This window comes from Equus przewalskii, chromosome 12, assembly GCF_037783145.1.
Source record: "Equus przewalskii isolate Varuska chromosome 12, EquPr2, whole genome shotgun sequence".
NCBI lineage: Eukaryota > Metazoa > Chordata > Mammalia > Perissodactyla > Equidae > Equus > Equus przewalskii.
The window spans coordinates 38677718-38696043 of record NC_091842.1 but is presented as its reverse complement, the minus strand read 5'-3'; the positions used below and the strand labels follow the sequence as shown (position 1 = coordinate 38696043).

General features: G+C 50.2%; 2 protein-coding genes across 6 annotated transcripts in view; one reads left to right on the top strand and one right to left on the bottom strand.

Annotated features, from left to right (window-relative positions):
• Nucleotides 1–2011: 2011 nt before the first annotated feature.
• HMOX2 (heme oxygenase 2) overlaps nucleotides 2012–18326 on the top strand; it is a 37757-nt gene continuing 21442 nt past the window's right edge. Inside the window, exon 1 of one of the 2 annotated variants that reach the window (XM_070568591.1) lies at nucleotides 2012–2475. The gene's annotated coding sequence lies outside the window, so the exon portion shown is untranslated. Of the gene's footprint in view, nucleotides 2476–16728; nucleotides 16880–18326 lie in introns of those variants that run through there. The other variant, XM_070568590.1, reaches the window with a different exon arrangement.
• Nucleotides 3763–16756, bottom strand: NMRAL1 (NmrA like redox sensor 1). 4 transcript variants are annotated; one of them, XM_008524739.2, is made up of 6 exons: nucleotides 16457–16756; nucleotides 12089–12162; nucleotides 9476–9714; nucleotides 7136–7385; nucleotides 5327–5517; nucleotides 3763–4062 (listed from the first exon to the last, which is right to left on the bottom strand). In XM_008524739.2, exons 2-6 carry the CDS (start codon nucleotides 12126–12128, stop codon nucleotides 3883–3885), a joined length of 900 nt encoding a protein of 299 aa, XP_008522961.2. In that variant the 5' UTR covers nucleotides 12129–12162; nucleotides 16457–16756; the 3' UTR covers nucleotides 3763–3882. The 4 variants fall into 4 exon arrangements, with proteins under 4 accessions (XP_008522961.2, XP_008522960.2, XP_008522959.2 ...); XM_008524738.2 differs by lacking the exon at nucleotides 16457–16756 and adding an exon at nucleotides 14576–14873; XM_008524737.2 differs by lacking the exon at nucleotides 16457–16756 and adding an exon at nucleotides 12353–12681.

The following is an 18326-nucleotide window of genomic DNA, read 5'->3' as shown; positions in this document are numbered from 1 at the left end:
GTGGGTCCAAAGTCAGGTGCCAAGGGCACTGACTGACCTGCAGCCTCGTTGCCCAAGAGACAGTAGGGAGTGGTAGAGACTGGCTCCCCTGTCTAAAGGAGACTGCTGCTCTTCAGCTCTAGCCAAGAGGGCTACACAGGAAGTCAGAGCCAGCGCTGCCAGATCTTCTGGTGCTTTCCAAGAGAAGCTGGGCATTTAGATTTTCATGTGGGGATTTCAGTTACCTCATTTTTTGGGTAACAGCTTTATTGAGATATAATTTACCTACCATACAATTCACCCACTTAAAGTGTGTAATTCAGTGGTTTCAGCTTAAGGTTGTGTAACCATCAGCACAATCAATTTTGGAACATTTTTATCATCCCACAAAGAAACCCCATGTCTATTAGCAGTTACTCCCCATTTCCCCCCAACTCCCTCATTCTCTGGCTACCATGAATCTACTTCCTGTCCCTATAGATTTGCCTATTGTGCACATTTCATATAAATGGAATCATACAGTACGTGGCCTTTTGTGGTTCTTTCTGGCTTCTTTCATTTAGCATAATGTTTTAAGGTTCATCCATGTAGCCTGTATGAGCGCTTGCTTTTTTTTTTTGTGAGGCAGAGTGGCCCTAAGGTAACATCTGTGCCTGTCTTCCTCTATTTTGTATGTGGGATGCAGCCACAGCATGGCTTGATGAGCAGTGTGTAGGTCTCTGCCTGGGATCCAAACCCTCAAACTCTGGGCCACTGAAGTGGAACATGAGAACTTAACCACTACACCACCAGGCTGGCCCCTATGAGCACTTACTTTTTTATGGCTGAATAATATTCCATTATATGGATAGATTATTTTTATCCATTCACTCATTGATAGACATTTGGGTTATTTCCACTTTTTGGCTGTTGTCAATAATGTTGCTGTATGGGGTGGCCCAGTGGCACAGCGGTTAAGTGTGCACATTCCACTTTGGCGTCCTGGGGTTTGCCAGTTTAGATCCCGGGTGCGGACATGGCACTCCCTGGCAAGCCATGCTGTGGTAGGCGTCCCACATATAAAATAAAGGAAGATGGGCATGAATGTTAGCCCAGGGCCAGTCTTCCTCAGCAAAAAGAGGATTGCAGCAGATGTTAGCTCAGGGCTAATCTTCCACAAAAAAAGAGAAAAAATGTTGTTGTGAATGTTGTCTCATTTTAAAATGTTGGCAGCTACTTAAATGAAGTACTTAGAATAGTCTAGCTCAGCGAATATAGCTGCCACGTGCCAGAGGAGGGGGAATGGGGAGTTAGTGTTTAATGGGGACAGAGTTTCAGTTTGGAAAGATGAAAAAGTTATGGAGAGGATGGTGGTGAATGTACTTAATGCTGCTGCACTATACACTTAAAAATGGCTAAAATGGGAAATTTTATGTTATGTATATTTTACCCCAGTTTAAAAAAAGTAAAAATAAACGTTGGCAGCTCACATATTTCAGGGACCAAATTTCAGAAGATGAGGCACATGAGGTGCATCTGACTGGGATGGTGTGCTGGGAGTCATCCCCTCCATGTGGCGCTGGACCGGACTCCCCAGCACTCTGCGCTGTGTGACCCACACGTGCTTCTTCCTGTAGTGATGTGTTGGGACAGGAGCACCTGGGGCAGGCAGGACACCTTGATTTCAGTGCGGTGGGCAAAGGGCCTTTTTTTCCAGTCACACTTGGTTATCACCAAGAGACAAGGAAAGGAAAGTGGGTGGACAGGAATGTCTATTACAAGTAAATTGGTTTAAAATACTAGGATTGTTGTCTTTTTAATAGACTATATTTTAGATTTACAGCAAAATTGAGAGGAAGGTGCAGAGATTTCCCATATACCCCCTGCCCCCACACATGCATAACCGATGAACCTACACTGACTCGTCATCATCACCCAAAGTCCACAGATTAATGAGGGTTCGCCCTTGGTGCTGTACATTCTGTGGGTTTGGACAGATGTCTACTGATGCGTATCCACCATTATTTATACAGTCATTTCACTGCCCAGAATTGGGTTTTTGTGTACAGTGTGGATGGTTCATAGCCCAGGGGCATCCTAAATTGATGTGCATGGTTCTCTCCACTTCATTGGATTTGGGACATGGGCTGCTTCGACCACATCCGGGATGGGGCCGGTGGTACCACCCTTTAGAAGGAGAGACAGAAAGCAGCTGAAGGGGACCAGAGGCTAGCAGAGCTTGGACTACATGTGTCAGAAGGGAGAAGATGACCTGGGGGTGTCAGACACTGCTTGGCACAAATGACCTCATGGCATCCTCACAACAGCCTGGCCAGGCGGCACCAGATGAGCAAGCAGACCAGAGAGGCTTGGGGATGTGCCCAGGTCCTGCCACTTGTGGGTGAGCAGTGGCTGGAGCCCAGTGTCGGCTCGCTGAAGTTCGCTCTGGGCTCTTCCCAGGCTCAGTACTGACCGTGGGCCATTCTAGGATCAAGGCAGAGTCACAGTCCCGGATAGGTGAGTTTCCCACTCTGGGGTCTGGGGGAACTTGGGCTTCATGTACGGCTGCACGCAGATGACCTGTTGTGTTCTCTTGCTGACCCGGGTGGGCTCAGAAGCCCACACTGTCTCAGTCTTTCTCCTCCTACCCTGCCTGGCAGGCTCGCTGCCCTCCCCTCAGATCTCAGAGGCTGTCCCCATCCCCCTAAAACAGCCCCTCCTCCAATTGTTATTTGTCCCTCCTGTTCTCTGCAGCCCTTGTGTCAATCTATAATCATTCATTGCATGTTTCATGGCTTTCCTGCTAAAAACTAAGCTCTTCAAAGGCAGGGAGCATCACTTTTTTGGTTAACGTTGTATTTAGGGCCCAGCACACCGTTAAGTTGTCAAACATAGGCTTTTGCAATGAATGAATGGATGGAATGAATTTGGTAGGACTGCTACTCCTTTTTGTGACTGTGGGTATGGAGGCCAGGGTGGGGTAGTAAAAAGATGGAGGTTACACAACTCCATATGAGAAAAAAAATAAGGCTGCCTCAGAACCTCGGGCGAGTGACCTGTGTTCTCTGGGCCTCCATTCCTCTTCTCTAGAATGAGTGGGAGATGGGAGGCTGAACCACCCCTGCCGTCTGAAAGCCTGGTGGACACTACAAACAAGGAGGGTTGTTACTTCCTTGGTTTTACTTCTCAGCCTTTGCTGTGAGCAGCTCACCTTTTCTCAGCAGTGTCCGATTATGGCGACCTGTGGTCCACAGAGCTGCCACGTTCCTTCATGCGTTTTTTTCCAGCCTGTTTCGAAGATCACCCACATCCTGGGGCTGCACCTGGAGGCAGGCCCGGCCCAGGAGGAGAGTGAGGAGAGAGGAAGGGAGAAGGGGCCAGTCATCCTGCTCTCAAACTCAAAGAAGGACTACGCCATTGGCCTCACTTGCTTTCTGGAGATGAGGGCGCTGTGTGCAGGGATGTCAAAAGGCGTTGCTCCTGGCTGGCGTGGGGAGTCCTCCCTGTGCCCTGGGCTCTGTCCACGGTCTGTGAGTGAATTTCAAATGTGCAAACAGGGTGGTCAGAGCTGCTCCCTGGGCTGTGGTCACAGTGCTCTGGTTCACGCCTGTTGGACTAAACTTAAAATCGCCTATCAGTCATGCGTCTTCAGTTACTAAATGCTCTTCGGCCATCGAGCCTCCTTTGTTGCAGGGTCGGGGTACTGAGCCTTCACCACTTGATGACTCCCCTTGGAATTTTCATGCCTGTCGCTGCCCCAGCAGCTGCCACCCCAACCCCAGTTCCAGAAACAAAGCCCTCTTCTTTTGGAAGCCATCTGTGAGAACAATGGCCTTTATTTAAAAAATAATTTTTTTGTAACAAGAAAGGATCACAGTGACTGTGCCTCCAGTCCCCCCAGACAGGTTTGAGAGGTGGGCAAGGTCACAGTCCAGCAAAGTCCCCTTTGTGCTGCTCCAGCCACTGGTCCAGCGTCCTGGCCTTGGGGTTAAGCCTCAGGGTCAGTTCGATGTTGCGGTCGGGTTTCAGGGCATAGAAACGGAACATGTTGGCCAGGTCCTGGGCACCAGGGAAGCCACGCTTCTCATACTCCTCAGGAGTTGTCTGGAAGCAGAGGGGTGTCTGTTAGGATCTGTCAGCACCTCAGTGCCCTGAGGCGTTGGGGGCTGGGGCCTCCCAACCTCCCACAACCAGAGCTGCACTGCTGGCACCTTGCTGGCACTGAGGGCCTCGCTGAGAATTCATCTAAAAATGTTCTACTAAAGAGATGAAAGTTCGAAAACCACTGTTGTAGGTCAGTTTAAATCCTGTTCTTTCAAGATCGTGAGATGAAAACTTCTCAGTCCCTTCTAAGTCAGAACTCTGCTCACGTCACTTTCATGCTCAAAAGCCAAAGCTGTTCCCTTTTCCCGACCAAACTCAATCCTAACTCCTCAGCTCCTCAAATCCTCTACGACCTGCCTCGGGCCATTCTGTGTTGAGACAGAAATATATGGCCATTTAGTGCACAGTTTCCAGTGCGTTTCACCGTGCTAAGGAGGCGTTTATGTCAATTATTCCACTCAATTCTCACAGCATCCCAAGGAGGTGGATACTCTGCCACACCCATTTTATAGATGAGGAAACTGAGGCAGCGAGGGGTCAGGGACCGTGCCCCAGGTTACACACTTGTGGGTGTTAAAGGCTGGGAACAGGATCTGAGTCTTGGGGTCTGACCAGCCCAAAATGTGTCCTGCCACAGCCTCCTCTCCATCATTGCTCTGCTTGGGTGTGGGCTCTGTGCGTGGTTCTCTCTTGTAACAACTCGGGGTTTCCCAGATTTTCTTTAATGAGGGGGTCTTACTTTCATGACGGGAATGACAAACAAGAAACAAGGCACCCGGGGGGCTGGACAGGAAGGCCGAGGGTCAGCAGGGAGAGGAGGGAACCGTGGGCCTCCTGCCCACCTAGCCAGGCCAAGTCACGGGGTCAGGGGTGGGGCCCATCTCTTTGGCCTCTTTCCCCTTCCCCTCCCTCAAGTCACATCCCAGAGGGCCCCAGCACACTCTGCGTTTTCGTGCCTCCTTGCCTTGGCCCCTACTGTCCCCTCTTCCTGGAAACCTTCCTTGCCACTTGGTCAACCATGTAAGCCAGAAATTTCACTTGGCAGCCACACTTGGCTCCCAGGAACAGCACAACATAAACGTTTACAGCGATGATGAATTCAGGTGTACCTTGCTCAGAGAGCGATGGGGCAGCCCCAGATACCCATTCCTTACTGCCCACAGAGCCGTTCTGGGGGTTAGGACAACCTGACCATGGCTGCCAAAGTCCCCTCGCGGGAGCTGAGCCATCACCAAGCCCCTAGCCTGGGGCAGCAGGGGCCCACCTTGGCGTCACGCACAGCCTTCCCGGTGTGCTTGGAGAGCAGGGCGGCATACTCTTCTGCTGTGTGCCTGCAGGTACTGAGCCCAATGTTCTGGCCAACGTATTCTTCTGGCATCTTCAGCAGACTGAGCACCACAGGACCCAGGTCGCTCACGGACATGCCGTCCATGGGAACGTCACCCATGGGCAAGCCTGGGGGGGGGGGTGGGGAAGAGAGATGGGCTAGAGCGTGACTCCGAGGAGTTGAAGCTGGTATTCCCACCAGCTAATTGACTGGACGTGTGCACAGGTCAGCGCTTGGCACAACTTGGACACCTCCTGGTGTCTGTGTAAAGCAGAAGCAGCAGTGGAACTGCGCTGGGATGCGATCCGAGCTCTGCCACCTCGGCACGCTGTTTCAACTCTCTGAGCCCTGTTACTCCACTCTTAGAGGATGGAGAAGAACCCCGGACCTGCTCTCCCCTCCCAGGGCTGAGATGGGGACAAAGGGGACAGGAAAGGAAGGGGCCTTTTTTTTTTGAGGAAGATTAGCCCTGAGCTAACTACTGCCAATCCTCCTCTTTTTGCTGAGGAAGACTGGCCCTGAGCTAACATCTGTGCCCATCTTCCTCTGCTTTATACGTGGGATGCCTACCACAGCATGACTTTTGCCAAGTGGTGCCATGTCTGCACCCGGGATCCGAACCAGTGAACCCCAGGCTGCTGAGAAGTGGAACGCGCACACTTCACTGCTGCGCCACCGGGCCGGCCCCAAGGAAGGGGCTTTGAAAGGTCCCCGGATATGGGCTGGTGTCCCTGGGGCCCCACCACTCCTGAGGCGTGGACCCTGCTGTACTTCGTCACCTCCTGGATTCCTGATGTGGAAACCTGTGGGTGGCATTCCAAACACCAACTCAATTACAAGAGTGCTTGATTAGCCAGAGGCCAGGGCCTAGCCCAGAGCAGCACTCAACAGCACTCCAGAAATGTGCTGAATTTATGAGTGTCTCTACCTGCCAAGTCAGTTTGGTAGATGGAGACGCAGAGCAGCGTTTAGATGTGGCGCCAGGAGTGCCTGGGTCCTGCCACTGTCCTCACCTATAAAAGGGGCCACTGCAGCTGCCCACTGAGGTCCCACAGGCACCTGGTGGGGATGGAGCCCCAACGCAGACTGAACACAAGGGATACCCCTGTCCGCTGAATAAAGCTCTGCAAACTATAAAAGGGGTGCCAGTGTGCCAACACTAGGACCAGACCCTGCACACTGGTGGGCCAGACTCAACAGAGGGGAAGCTGGCGTTCACAGAGAGGGTAAGGGGTGGCCGGCTGAGGGACTGACCGCCCCCCACTCTGGCCTCCTGAGCATCCTGCTTTAACCCACTGGCTGATTGGCAGGATACAAGTTGCAGAAAGTTCTCTCCAAGCCAGGGGTCCAGGACATCCAGCTCATTTACAGATTTGTAAACGGGCACTGAGAAGAAAGTACTTTCCTACTTTGTAGAATCTACAACTGATCTATGTACTTCCAAATCCTCTCCTTATCTCTGAAGAAGTAAAGATACTGCACTTGTCTGTGGAAAGCTTTCCACTGGACAAAGCATCACCTCACCACACCTCGGCAGATTTTCTCATCACCCCTGAGAAAGTTACACCCATTGCACAGAATAGGAAGCAGAGGCCCAGTGAGGCTACACGGCTTGCTCAGTCGCAGGCCTAATGTGAGATAGCCAGGGCTCAGACCCAGAACCATCTGACAACAAGCCCGCTTTCTGTGACACCCACAGCTGCATATGGTGAAAGCAGACACTGAGGAAGGAGGAAGGACACTCACTCAGCAAGTAGCTCTTTCCACCTGGGGCTTTCTGGGGCAGGAAGTAAGAGAGTAAGTTCTCGAAATAGCAGGGCAGCCGCACGCTGGTCATGGGAACGCCGATGTCCCGGAAATATTCCTCCACCTCCCCTTTGCCATCAAAGTGGCCCGCAGCCAATCTCCCCGCCGTCAGCTTCTTGATGTTCTCCAGGCCACTGTAGACCACGTAGCGAAGGCCCAGGCGCTTGGTCAGATCAGCCAGCAGCTTTCCCTGGGCAGGAAAGGAGAAAGCACCAAGCTAGGAAGGAGGATGTGTGTCCCCAGTCATGGCCCTGACACCATGGACCCCTCTGATAAGGCTCCCTGTTCCGGAATGATACTTATACATGACACCACACCCTGATCATGGGATGGTAAGCCCTCTACCACCCACAGAACCATAGCGTCTCTTCTCTAGATCATCCGGGTTGTTCTACTTTTGGTTGTGCTTGACCACGGCCCACTCATGTGCAATCTGAGGGTGGGCAGGTGTGTGGCCTGGGGAAGGCCCACACAGAGGTTTCCCATCTCTGCCTGCTCTGGCAGAGCACCCTGTCCACAGTGCTAAGATGTCTTCCTTGGAGAGCCCCAGAGTCCACTAGGGAGGAGCTACAGCTCAGGGGTTAAGCACACAGGCTGTTTGGGTTCCAGACCCGTCTCCGCATGGTACTAGCTGTGTGATCCAGGACAAGGGGTCTAACAGTTCTGGCCTCACTGGTTAAACGGGGACAGCAACACTACCTGCTGCATAAGCTTGTGCAGGGGGCTGGATGGTGGCCTCCGCGTCCTAACCCCTGGAAGCTGTGAATGTGACCTTATTTGGAAAAAGAGTCCCTGCAGATATAATTAAGTTAAGGTCCTAGAGATGAGATCATCCTGGAATACCCAGGTGGGCTCTCAATGCAGTGACAAGTGTCCCCTTCTAAGAGACAGAAGAGGAGAAGACACAAAGAGAAGACCATGGGAAGACAGAGGCAGAGACTGGAATGATGTGGCCACAAGGAGAGCCAGCAGCCACCAGAAGCTGGAAGAGGCAGGGAGCGAAATCTCCCCTAGAGCCTTGGGAGGGACGTGACCCTGCTCATACCTTGATTTTGAACTTGTGGCCTCCAGAATCATGAGACAATAGATAAATTCCTGTTGTTTTAAGCCACTTGGCTTGTGGTCACTTGTTACAGCAGCCGTGGGATACTAATACAGGCTGCCAGAATCATGAGACAACATCCGCTTCAACCAGAAAAGCTGTCTTCGTTCACCCTATGGAATGGGCTTCCACGTAAGACTGTAATTGAGGGAAGGGTCAAGGGTAAGAACAAATCTGGAGACCAGTGGTCCAATCAAATCTCCCTTTATTTTCAGAAGAAGAAAACAAAGACCAGAGCAGGGAAGTTACACGTCCACAGCCACATTGCAGCTCGCCGCGGACGAGGCAGGGCTGGAGTCGGAAGAGCATGGTTCTCAGCCTGCTGCCTTTTCCACAAATACCTGGGCACCTTCTATGTGACAGGCACTGGGCCAGTGTCTCCATCTTCAAAGTGACAAAAAGATGGCCATGTCTCATGGTTTTCCATCTCAGACATATCTCTCCCCCTGCCACGTGGAGTCAATAACCCCCTAACTAGAGAGAATCTGGGTAGAAAACAGAATAAAGGGAAACACAGATCATGTGATTTGGAGTTCATATGATCTCGGGATCAAAACATGTGAAAGGGAACATGGGAGACTTCTGGAATGATGGAAATGTATTATATTTTGATTGGAATGGCAGTTATATGGGTTTATTTTCAAATTTCATTAAAATGTACAATTAAAATGTGTGCATCTTATTATAAGAAAATTACAGGTCAACAGAGTTGGTTTTTTAGGAAATGTGAAAAGTCACTTGATGGCAAAGTAGACTAATGGTTGCCTGGGGCTGGGGGGAGGGGGGATAGGGAGTGACTGCTCACAGATATGGGGTCTCTTTTTGGGGTGATGAAAATGTTCTGGAATTAGGCAGTGGTGATGGCTGCCCAACTTTGTGAACATGTTAAAAACCACTGAATTTTTAACTTTAAAAGGGCAAATTGTACAGTAGACGAGTGATGCCTAAAAAAAAAGTTACTGGATGAGAAAGCAATCACCTCCTGCCCTCATCAAAGTCCAGGAGGTCTGCACGGGACAGGAGGGGAAAGGTCTGCAGTGGTCAGTGGTCCTGGGCAGGGTCAACACCTCTCTGGCAAGTCAGAGCTGCCTCCCAGCAACCAGCTGGGACCTGGGAGCTCCCTTTAGGATGCCCAGCTCCTAGCCCCAGCCTCCCCACACCCTCCCGCATGCCCTCACCTGCTTGACCTCCTGCTCCTGGCTGCAGTTCTCCCAGTAGTTGGTCACGATGAAGGTGGCATGAGCCCCCGTCAGGGCCAGCTCCATGCTGGCCTCGTCATCCTGGTCTCCCTGCACCACTTCTGCACCCCGCAGCCTCAGCTCCTTCGCTGCCTTCTGCCCAGGGTCCCGGGTCACCACTCGAACCCTGAATGTCCTGTCTTCCAGGAGCGTCCGGGCCACGGAGCCTCCCTGGGCACCTGCAATGAGTCAGAAAGATGTGCAGGGTCGGACCTGCCTGGGGGTCCTGCAAAGGGTGAAGGGTGAAGCCCAGAAGGGAATGCTCCGCCACAGCAAACACCGTAGACACTTTCTCCTGTCATCCTTACGAAACTCACCTTACAGCATTTTTTAAGTAACAGTGTTACTGAGAGAGAATTCACTTACCATAATGATCACCCTTTTAAAGTGTACAGTGCAGTGGCTTTCGGTTCTTCAGAGTGTGCAACCATTTCCACAGTCAATTTTAGAACATTTTCATTGCCCCAAAAAGAAAATCCATACCCATCAACAGTCATTCCCCGTTCTCCCCGCCTCCAGCCCCTGGCAACACTCATCTACTTTCTGTCTCTGTGGATTTGCCTATTCTGGGCATTTCATATACATGGAATCACACACTATGTGTCACTGAGTGACACTTTCACTGAGCATAGTGTTTTCAAGGTTCATCCACGTTTTAGCAGGCATCACTTAAACTTTTATAAAAATTAAAAAATATATTATGAAACATTTAGCACATACAAAAATGGATACCAATACCCATCTACTCAGCTGTCAGCTTAATAAAGTATTACCTTATTACCTATACCAAGAAAATTGTAAAAATTAAAATCATCAAAAGGAAGTAAATGAAAATCATTCATATATGTACGTACAAGAACCGTGACTATAGCACCATTTGCAAAAGTGGAAATTTACACACAACTTAACTGTTCTTTGGTAGGAAACTGGTTAAATAAGTGGTAAGTCCACATAAAAGTGATTAAAAAGAATGCGACAGATCTGTATGTATGACTTGGACAGGTGACCATGACATGTCCTAGAGTGGAAAAGGCAAATTGTGAAACTAAACTCCCTTCATACAGTTGTGGTGGGGACGTAAAATGTGCAGGCGCTTTGAAAAACAGTCTGGCAGTTCCTCAAAATGCTAAACACAGACTTACGCTAGGATCCAGCAATTTCGCTCCTAGGTATACACTCAAGTGAAAACATATGCCCACACAAAAACTTGTACATGGGGGCCGGCCCTGTGACATAGTGGTTAAGTTCGGTATGCTCTGCTTCAGTGGCTGGGGTTCGTGTTTGGATCTTACACCACTCGCCAGCCATGCTGTGGCAGCAACCCACACATCAAGCAAGTGGAGGAAGACTGGCACAGATGTTAGCTCAGGGCTAATCTTCCTCAAGCGAAAAAAAACAACAACAACAAACTTGTATATGAATGTTCATAGCAGCATTTTTCAAAATAACCAAAAAGTGGAAAGAACACAAACGTCTATTAACAGATGAATGGATAAACAAAGTGTGGTCTATCCATGCAATGGAGTATTGTTCAGCCACAAAAAGGAATGAAGTTCTGACACATACTACAACATGGATGAACCTTGAAAACATTATACTAAGTGAAGGAAGCCAGTCACAAAAGGTCACATAGCCTATGATTCCATTCATATGAAATGTCCAGATCAGGCAAATCTACAGAGACAGAGAGCAGACGGGTGGCTGTCAGGGTCTGGGTAAGCCGAGGGACAATGGAGAGTGGCTGCTAGTGGGTATGGGGTCTCTTTTGGGGGTGATGAGATCTTGTAACACTGATTGTAGTGATGGTCATAGAGCTCTGTGATTACACTAGGAACCAGTGAACTGCACACTGTAAATGGGTGAATCGTATGGCATGTGATTTATATCTCAATAAGCTGTTTACATTTAAAAAATATATATAGGAAAGAAGAAAACAGTTGGGGGCAAAATAAAATGCTACCATTTAAAAAATAATATCTATTTAGATACAGCTAATCTGTCTGGTAGGATACTCAAAGAACTTGATAACTGATGGATGGGTGGGGAAGGAAGAGGTGAGAGGGAGATTTTAATTTGGGTATTATGTGCAACTACTACTTATTCAAAAAAGTTAATGTAATTAATTTAAGAAAATTCAATGGGGGAGCCAGCCCATTGTGTAGCGGTTAAGTTCCAGCACTCTGCTTCTGTGGCTGGGTTTCTCGGTTGGAATCCTGGTGCGGACCTACACACTGCTCATTAAACCATACTGTAGTGGTGTTCCACACACAAAATAGAGGGAGACTGGGACACATGTTAGCTCAGGGCCAATCTTCCTTACCAAAATAATAATAATAATAAAAAATTTCAATGGGAATCTGTGCTTAGGTCCTGCCCCAAGGCCCTACATTGAGTCTGGGGTGCGAGCCATCTAACTCCTCCCTCCACACCCCGAGGGCGTCTCCCGGCGCTGGGGGGCGCCCTGGCTCTGCGGGGCTGGGCCGGCTGGACCTCTGGGCTGGCCACTCCAGGGAATCCTGCGCCCGTGAAGCCTCGGACTCGGGTTCCACTTACCCGTGGCTCCAAACACCACCACCAGCTTCTGGTGCGCCATGCGAGCCGGGGCAGGAAATGCGGTCGGGAGAGGCCTGGGGGGCGTGCAAGGCGCGAGGTTGACGAGGATTGGGCCAGGGGTCCCCACCCAGAACGATCTGCTCCTGCACCGCCGAGGACCGAGGGGGCGCCGGTCGGGAGAGATCGGGGGCCCGCGAGCCCCAGCCCCGCCCCTCGCCCCCCACCCCCACCCCCAGCACGGATCCCCTCCCAAGCCAGCATCACCTCTCCGCCGCGTACTAGGTGGGAAACGGTCAGAAAAGACCGCGATATTCGCAGCCGAGTACACCGTGGAGGGGGCGGGTGGAACCGTGCGAAGGGCACCGACCCCCGCCTGCAGCTCCAGCCCCACCCTGGCAAAGCCACCCTTTCTCGGCCGCCCCGCGAGAAAGGACCCCAAGCCTCAGTGCTTCTGAACTCCCGCCGACGGGGCCCGACTCTGAGCGGAGCTGCCGCCATCCCCCCTCCACGGGCGCGGGTGTTTCGTCCCGGCTCCCGCGGCGCTGGGCGGACGTTCGGGACGTGCCTGCCCCGCGCGTGCGCAAACCGAGTTTGCGTAGGTCGTCGGGTACGAGCGAAATGCACGCGCAGAGGCTGGACGGCTCGAAGCCAAAAAAAAAAAAAAAATTACCTCTTCATCTTGTATGAACATCTGAACTTCAGATACGGGGTGTTACGTAAAGATAATTAAATCTGTATCCGTGAGTCTTAACCCTCTAAGGCCCTTTCCGACTTCTTGTGTGCCTGACTCACGTTTGAGATTGCTCCTACTTGCACGAATGTGCGTTCTTTTTAACAGAAAAGTGAGATTTCCTTGTGTTCAACTGAAATGACTCAAAAATGACCATGCCACTCCTCTTCTGAAAACGTACTGCTGACTGGATAAGAGCATTCATTTTTTCTTTCATTCATTCATTGCAAAATGTGTATTGACCCACCCGGGAATGTCAGATTTGTGACAGCAGGCGCTTGTCTGTTTTCACTGCTGAATTTCCAGCACCTAAAATAGTCCCTGGCACAAAGTAGGTGCTCCGTAAATATTCGCTTCTTGACTAGTTGTGTAAACATCTGCGAGGCACTGGAGTTACAGGGAAATCAAACTAAAACTGGTATTATTTTCCTGAATCTGGTGGCGGAGACAACCCACAAGGTAACGTGTATTTTATTTATGTAAAATATTGGTCTTTATCATAAGATGCATGTATTTATTTTAATAAATACTTATTTATGTTTACTTGTGTTTACATTTATAAATGAAGATACCATCTGTGTGTTTATCTTGCATAAACCTCTGTAGTCTCCACACCCTGTAACATTATGCGTCTGTGCTCAGACTGTAGTTTGCCTGGAATACCTTCCTCTGAGATAGGGCTAACTCCTACTCGTTCCTTAAGACTCCACATAACCATCACCTCCTCAGGAAGCCCTCCCTGACTTCTAGGCTAGGCTAACTACTCCTGTTCCACTCCCATCTCTATCCCACTGGCAAAATTGTCTTTACCATATTAGACCGAGGGCTTACTGAGAGCTGGCCCATGTATTTTTTTGTCTCTGTATCTCACCCTCCTGGCACAATGTCCAGCACTTCGTAGGAACTCAATAAATACCTACTAAATGGAACCCAAGTGCATATTCCTTTGATAACAGATGAGGTTTTTCTTCAATTTGACAAGAGATTTTCACATAGTGTGGTATATGGGCTAACTATTCTGATTCAATACTGATTCCGCTTGAACTAAAAAAAGCCTCATGTGGCCTATCAAACATACATTGTACATCTGCTTTACTCATTACAGCAAAGAAAGCACTCTCTTAAGAAAGCTTACTTTCCCTCCTACACCCTATTAGTAACGCTGCTATTAGTCTCTTTCCTGGCATCAGGGTCATGTTGACCTGCTAATTTTGCAACTGAATACCTCTTTGAAACTTTGATGAATATGTACCCCAGGCATGTTTAATATATGTCCTTTGTCCTAAAAAGGTATAAGACTGTACAGAAAACCATGCTTCTTCCTTTCTGGAAAAGGCCTTCCCAGGTTATAGTCCTCACTCTGGCTCAAGTAAAACTCACCTTATCTCTCTTATCTATAGAATGGTTATTGGTTATTTTGTGTTGACAAACTGCATGGGGATAAACCACAAAACCTGATGTTCCACAGTCTCCACTTCAAAGAAATAAATCCAAACAAGAAGACATCCAGCAGGACCAGCTGCGTAATTTGCAAGGCCCAGTGCAAAATGAAAATGCAGGATTCCTTATTAAAAAGTTACTAAGAATTTCAAGACAGCAAAAGCGGAGCTTTAAACCAAGTGCAGAGTCCTGAGTGTGGGACCGCATGCAACTACTCGGGTCAAAAGCCCTTGAAGCCAGTCCTGGTGCCAGGTTTAATTGAGTAGCATCCCAGGGCCATATTGGGACCCAGGCACCTCCAGTGCCTTTTTGCTTACCTGAACCTGCAGCTTGGAGGTCAGTACAGGCAATGAGAAGCAGGGAATGGCATCTCTGCCCCTGGGCTTCTGGCCAGTGGTGCTGGTGCCAGGGGGCTGTCAGGAAGTGGGCTGGCAGATTGGCAGCCTGGGCAAAGGTCTGGTCTCTTGAAGCCCCATCCAGCCCACAACCCAGAGGTCCCCTGAGGGCTGAGGGAAGAGATTTGGCTACTAACTAGTGTGTGCTCTGCCATGACTCAGCACTTCTGTGGGACTTCATATTCCCACAAAGGACTTCCTGCAAAGCACTCGCCAGTTCACCCAGTCCAGTGACATGTACTGATAACAGTGGGAACCCTTTTCTGGGCTCCTCCTCTGTGTCAGGCACAGGCTAAGCCTCATGTTATCTCATGTGAAACTTTGCAGCACCGTCTCCTTCAATCAGTGCTTCGCAGTTTAATTCAATTTTATGTGTGTGTGTGTTTGGGGCATGGGGCAGAACAGTGTGTACTTCCTGTTATGTCTTTCTTAAAATTCATTCTTTTTTATTTGATTTTGATAGCCAAGAAATACCTAATGCATTTATACATTCTCATAAATAATTATACAGATAAAGCACAAGTGACCCTTGACCTCCCTCTGTCATTCTAGTGTGTAAACTTTCTCAGCTTTTGGATACATTTACATACCTAAACATGCATGTATAGAAAGATAACATTGTGAAGTTAAAAAAGATAAGAAGGATCATCTAAATATATTTTCCCCCAAATTTTATTATGAAAATGATGAATAAATGACAAGCAATAGGATATATTGGAATATATGAGGAAGCTATTTTGTTTAAAACTAATTTGGCCTGATCTTGTCTTTCCAAAAGGCCTGATATGGCCTGTTGAGCATGCCTTGTACATCTACTTTAAACATTTACAATGTCCCAAAGACAAGAATGATGCCCTTAAAGAGAGGGATGTAGCTTCCCCCCATATCAGCATTTCCTTGAGGATAAGCATCTTTTCCTAGAAACTAAGGATTAATTATCCATCTACTGTACTTACCTCATGACCATTGATCTGCTGTGCCAGCAAAGTAATCTCGTGACTATTGTAAAAGGGACATTTCTATCATATGTGATGTATACTCCTTGTTCTAAGACGGTATATAACCACTCTGTACCCTCCACTTCTTTGTGAAGGTACTCTCTTGGGTTATATATCCTTAGGGTTGGCTCATAATAAACTCACCCCAATTTTGATTTATAGATTATGAATTATTCGCATCCACAAAAGTTTATAAACATACAGAAATGTTGAAAGAACTGTATAGTGGACATTCATATACTTAACACTTAGATTCTTGGAATCTTAACATTTTGCTGTATTTGCTTTATCAGATGTCTATCCATCTATCAACTATCTTATTTTTTGATGCATTTCAAGTAAGTTGCAGACATTAGTACCCTTCAACCTTAAACACTTCAGCGTACACATTATTAAGAGTTCAATATTTGTTTTTTAGGTTAATTTACATACTTTCTAATGTATTTTTGTATTTTCCTACAGCTTGCTTTTCCCCCTTTCTATTTAATGTCCTCCCTCAGGTGTCTGCTCTGCCTTTTTAACTGTGGCACAACACTATTGAATGGATGTGCCCCTGTCCACGCCCACCCCATCCTCTTCTAATGGACATTTAGGTTGTTTCAAGGTTTTCACCGAAAGGGAGTATCCTGTTAGGTGTTGCAATGACCTTCCTCGTTTGTGTCTCTTTGGGTTCTTGCAAGTGTTTCTCTAGAATAGCTACCCAGAAGTGAGACTGTTCGATCAAGGAAGATGCCCACTTTAAGAGAGTTGCTAAATTATCCCCCGCTTCCCCATAACTCCCACAAACACTGCATATTTCCCATACCTTTGTCAACACCGGACACGACCAGTCATTTAATCTGTAGCCAGCCGGATGGTTAAGAAAATGACGGGAAGCCAGAGTGGCGGAACGGAAAGGGCAGGTGGAGCCCCGCGCCAGATGAGCCTGACTAGGCGGTGACATTGGGCCAGGGAAGCGCGTACCCCGGAGGCGTCCTCATAAACACCAGTTCTCAGGAATGCCACCCCTCAGCCCGAGCAACCTACTTCCGCGGCGGACCTGGACTCCCAGAGGGCAGCCACGCGCCGCCGCAGGGGCGTGTCCTCCGCAGGCCCCGCCCCCACTGCGTGCGCACGTCCGCCGCCCTCGCGCCCGCCCGCTCGGCTGCGGCGGCCGCGGCTCCTGAGGGAGAAGGTGACGGACGCGGGGACGCGGGGAGTGAAGGACGGCAGAGCGGACTCGCGGTCGGTGAGTGGCCCGCGCCCTGTCGGGCCTTCCCGCGGGCTCTTCGGCGGACCTGACCGGCCCGGACCCTGGGGAGCTGGGCTGGATGGGCCGCGGCCCACTGCGTCCCCGGCGCGGCCTCGGGGAGACCTGGAGGGCGGGGCGGGGCGGGGGGCAGGGGGCGGCCGGAAGCGGGGAAGCGGGGGAGGGGGCCCGGCGTAGGGGGCCCCGCTTCCTAGACTACCGTTCCGAGGCCCGGGGAGGCCCGAGCCGCCGTTCGCGCTGGTCCCCATTGGGCCCCCTCCCGGCGTCCAGAGTGCGCCGGGCGAGGTGACCCCGGGGTCGCCGCGTGTGCCGTTGGCGTTCCCGGCGCGGGGTGGTGCAGCCTCCGACCGCCCGGCCCGCGCGCCCGTCCCCCGTGGCCCGCGAGGACCCGGCCTGCCCGGGGTCGGAGGTCGCCCCGGCGTGGCGGGCTGTGGGCGGGGGCCGGGCCTTTGCCCTCCTTGCTCGTGACTCACCCCCGTCGGAAGGGCCCTTTGAGTCACTGTCGTGACTCCACTAGGGGCCCGCGGCCGCCGCGGTGCGGAGCGCAGAGTGGGAGGGATCGACGCCGGGGGCAGCCGGTCTGTCCGGGCAGGGAGGGCGCCTGTCGGGCCCTGGATGTAGGTATTGGCCTGGCAAGGGCGCAGGGCCCGTCTGGGTCACGCCGATTGCCTCGGTTCTGATGAACCCGTTGCGTGGCCGGTGGCTGTCGGCCCTCGTCGTGTTAACGTTCAGGGCTCTGCAGCAGGCAAGGCGGAGCGTGATTGAAAACAAGGAACCTCGAACGGCGCTCCGCGGTTCAGGAAGCCCGCCTCGCGCTCGGCCCCTTCCAAAATTCTCTGAGTGGGACGTTTCCCCACCTGTAAGATGGGCTTAATGAGGAGAATCGATTCAGTGACTTGACCTGCATCCCACAACCAGGAAGACGGCGCAGATGGTCTTGGTCATCTGCCTCCGGATCCGCTGCTCTTTCCTGAACAGAGTTGTAGGGATTGGAAATGGATTCTGTTACTTAAACTGTCTTCCTCTTCCCCCTAAACTCTCCTCCTAAGTAGAAGGAAACGGAAACTTACTGGTTTTGTCTATTTGAATTTCTGGTATGGCATTAACCAGTGTGTTCTGATTAAAATTTTAACTCCCATGTTAAAAATTACGATTTTCCTTTTGTGAGGTGGGGGATAAGGAATATATATTAGTAAATCCGTGCTTTGTTCATTAGTTTTTTTTTCAAGAAACATCCCAAGACAAAACATCACGAGCTTATCAGGAGCTCGCAGTTCACTTGGGCGTTTACAAGTTTACTTGGTGAAATTGGACAAAATTTCAGATGCAGCACCTAAGCCAACACTGGTGAGGGTGGGGGCATTCGAGGGGCTTTGGAAATGCACACTGGTTGAGTGACCTCGTCTAACTGGGGATGTGAAGAGGA

Excerpts from the sequence above, each read along its gene's own strand:
- NMRAL1 (XM_008524739.2), bottom strand. The coding sequence starts at position 12,128 with ATGGCGCACCAGAAGCTGGTGGTGGTGTTTGGAGCCACGG. Across the intron at positions 9,715-12,088 it reads GGTGGTGTTTGGAGCCACGG|GTGCCCAGGGAGGCTCCGTG; the intron begins GTAAGTGGAACC and ends GACTCATTGCAG. Across the intron at positions 5,518-7,135 it reads TGGAAAGAGCTACTTGCTGA|GCTTGCCCATGGGTGACGTT; the intron begins GTGAGTGTCCTT and ends CCCCCCCCCCAG.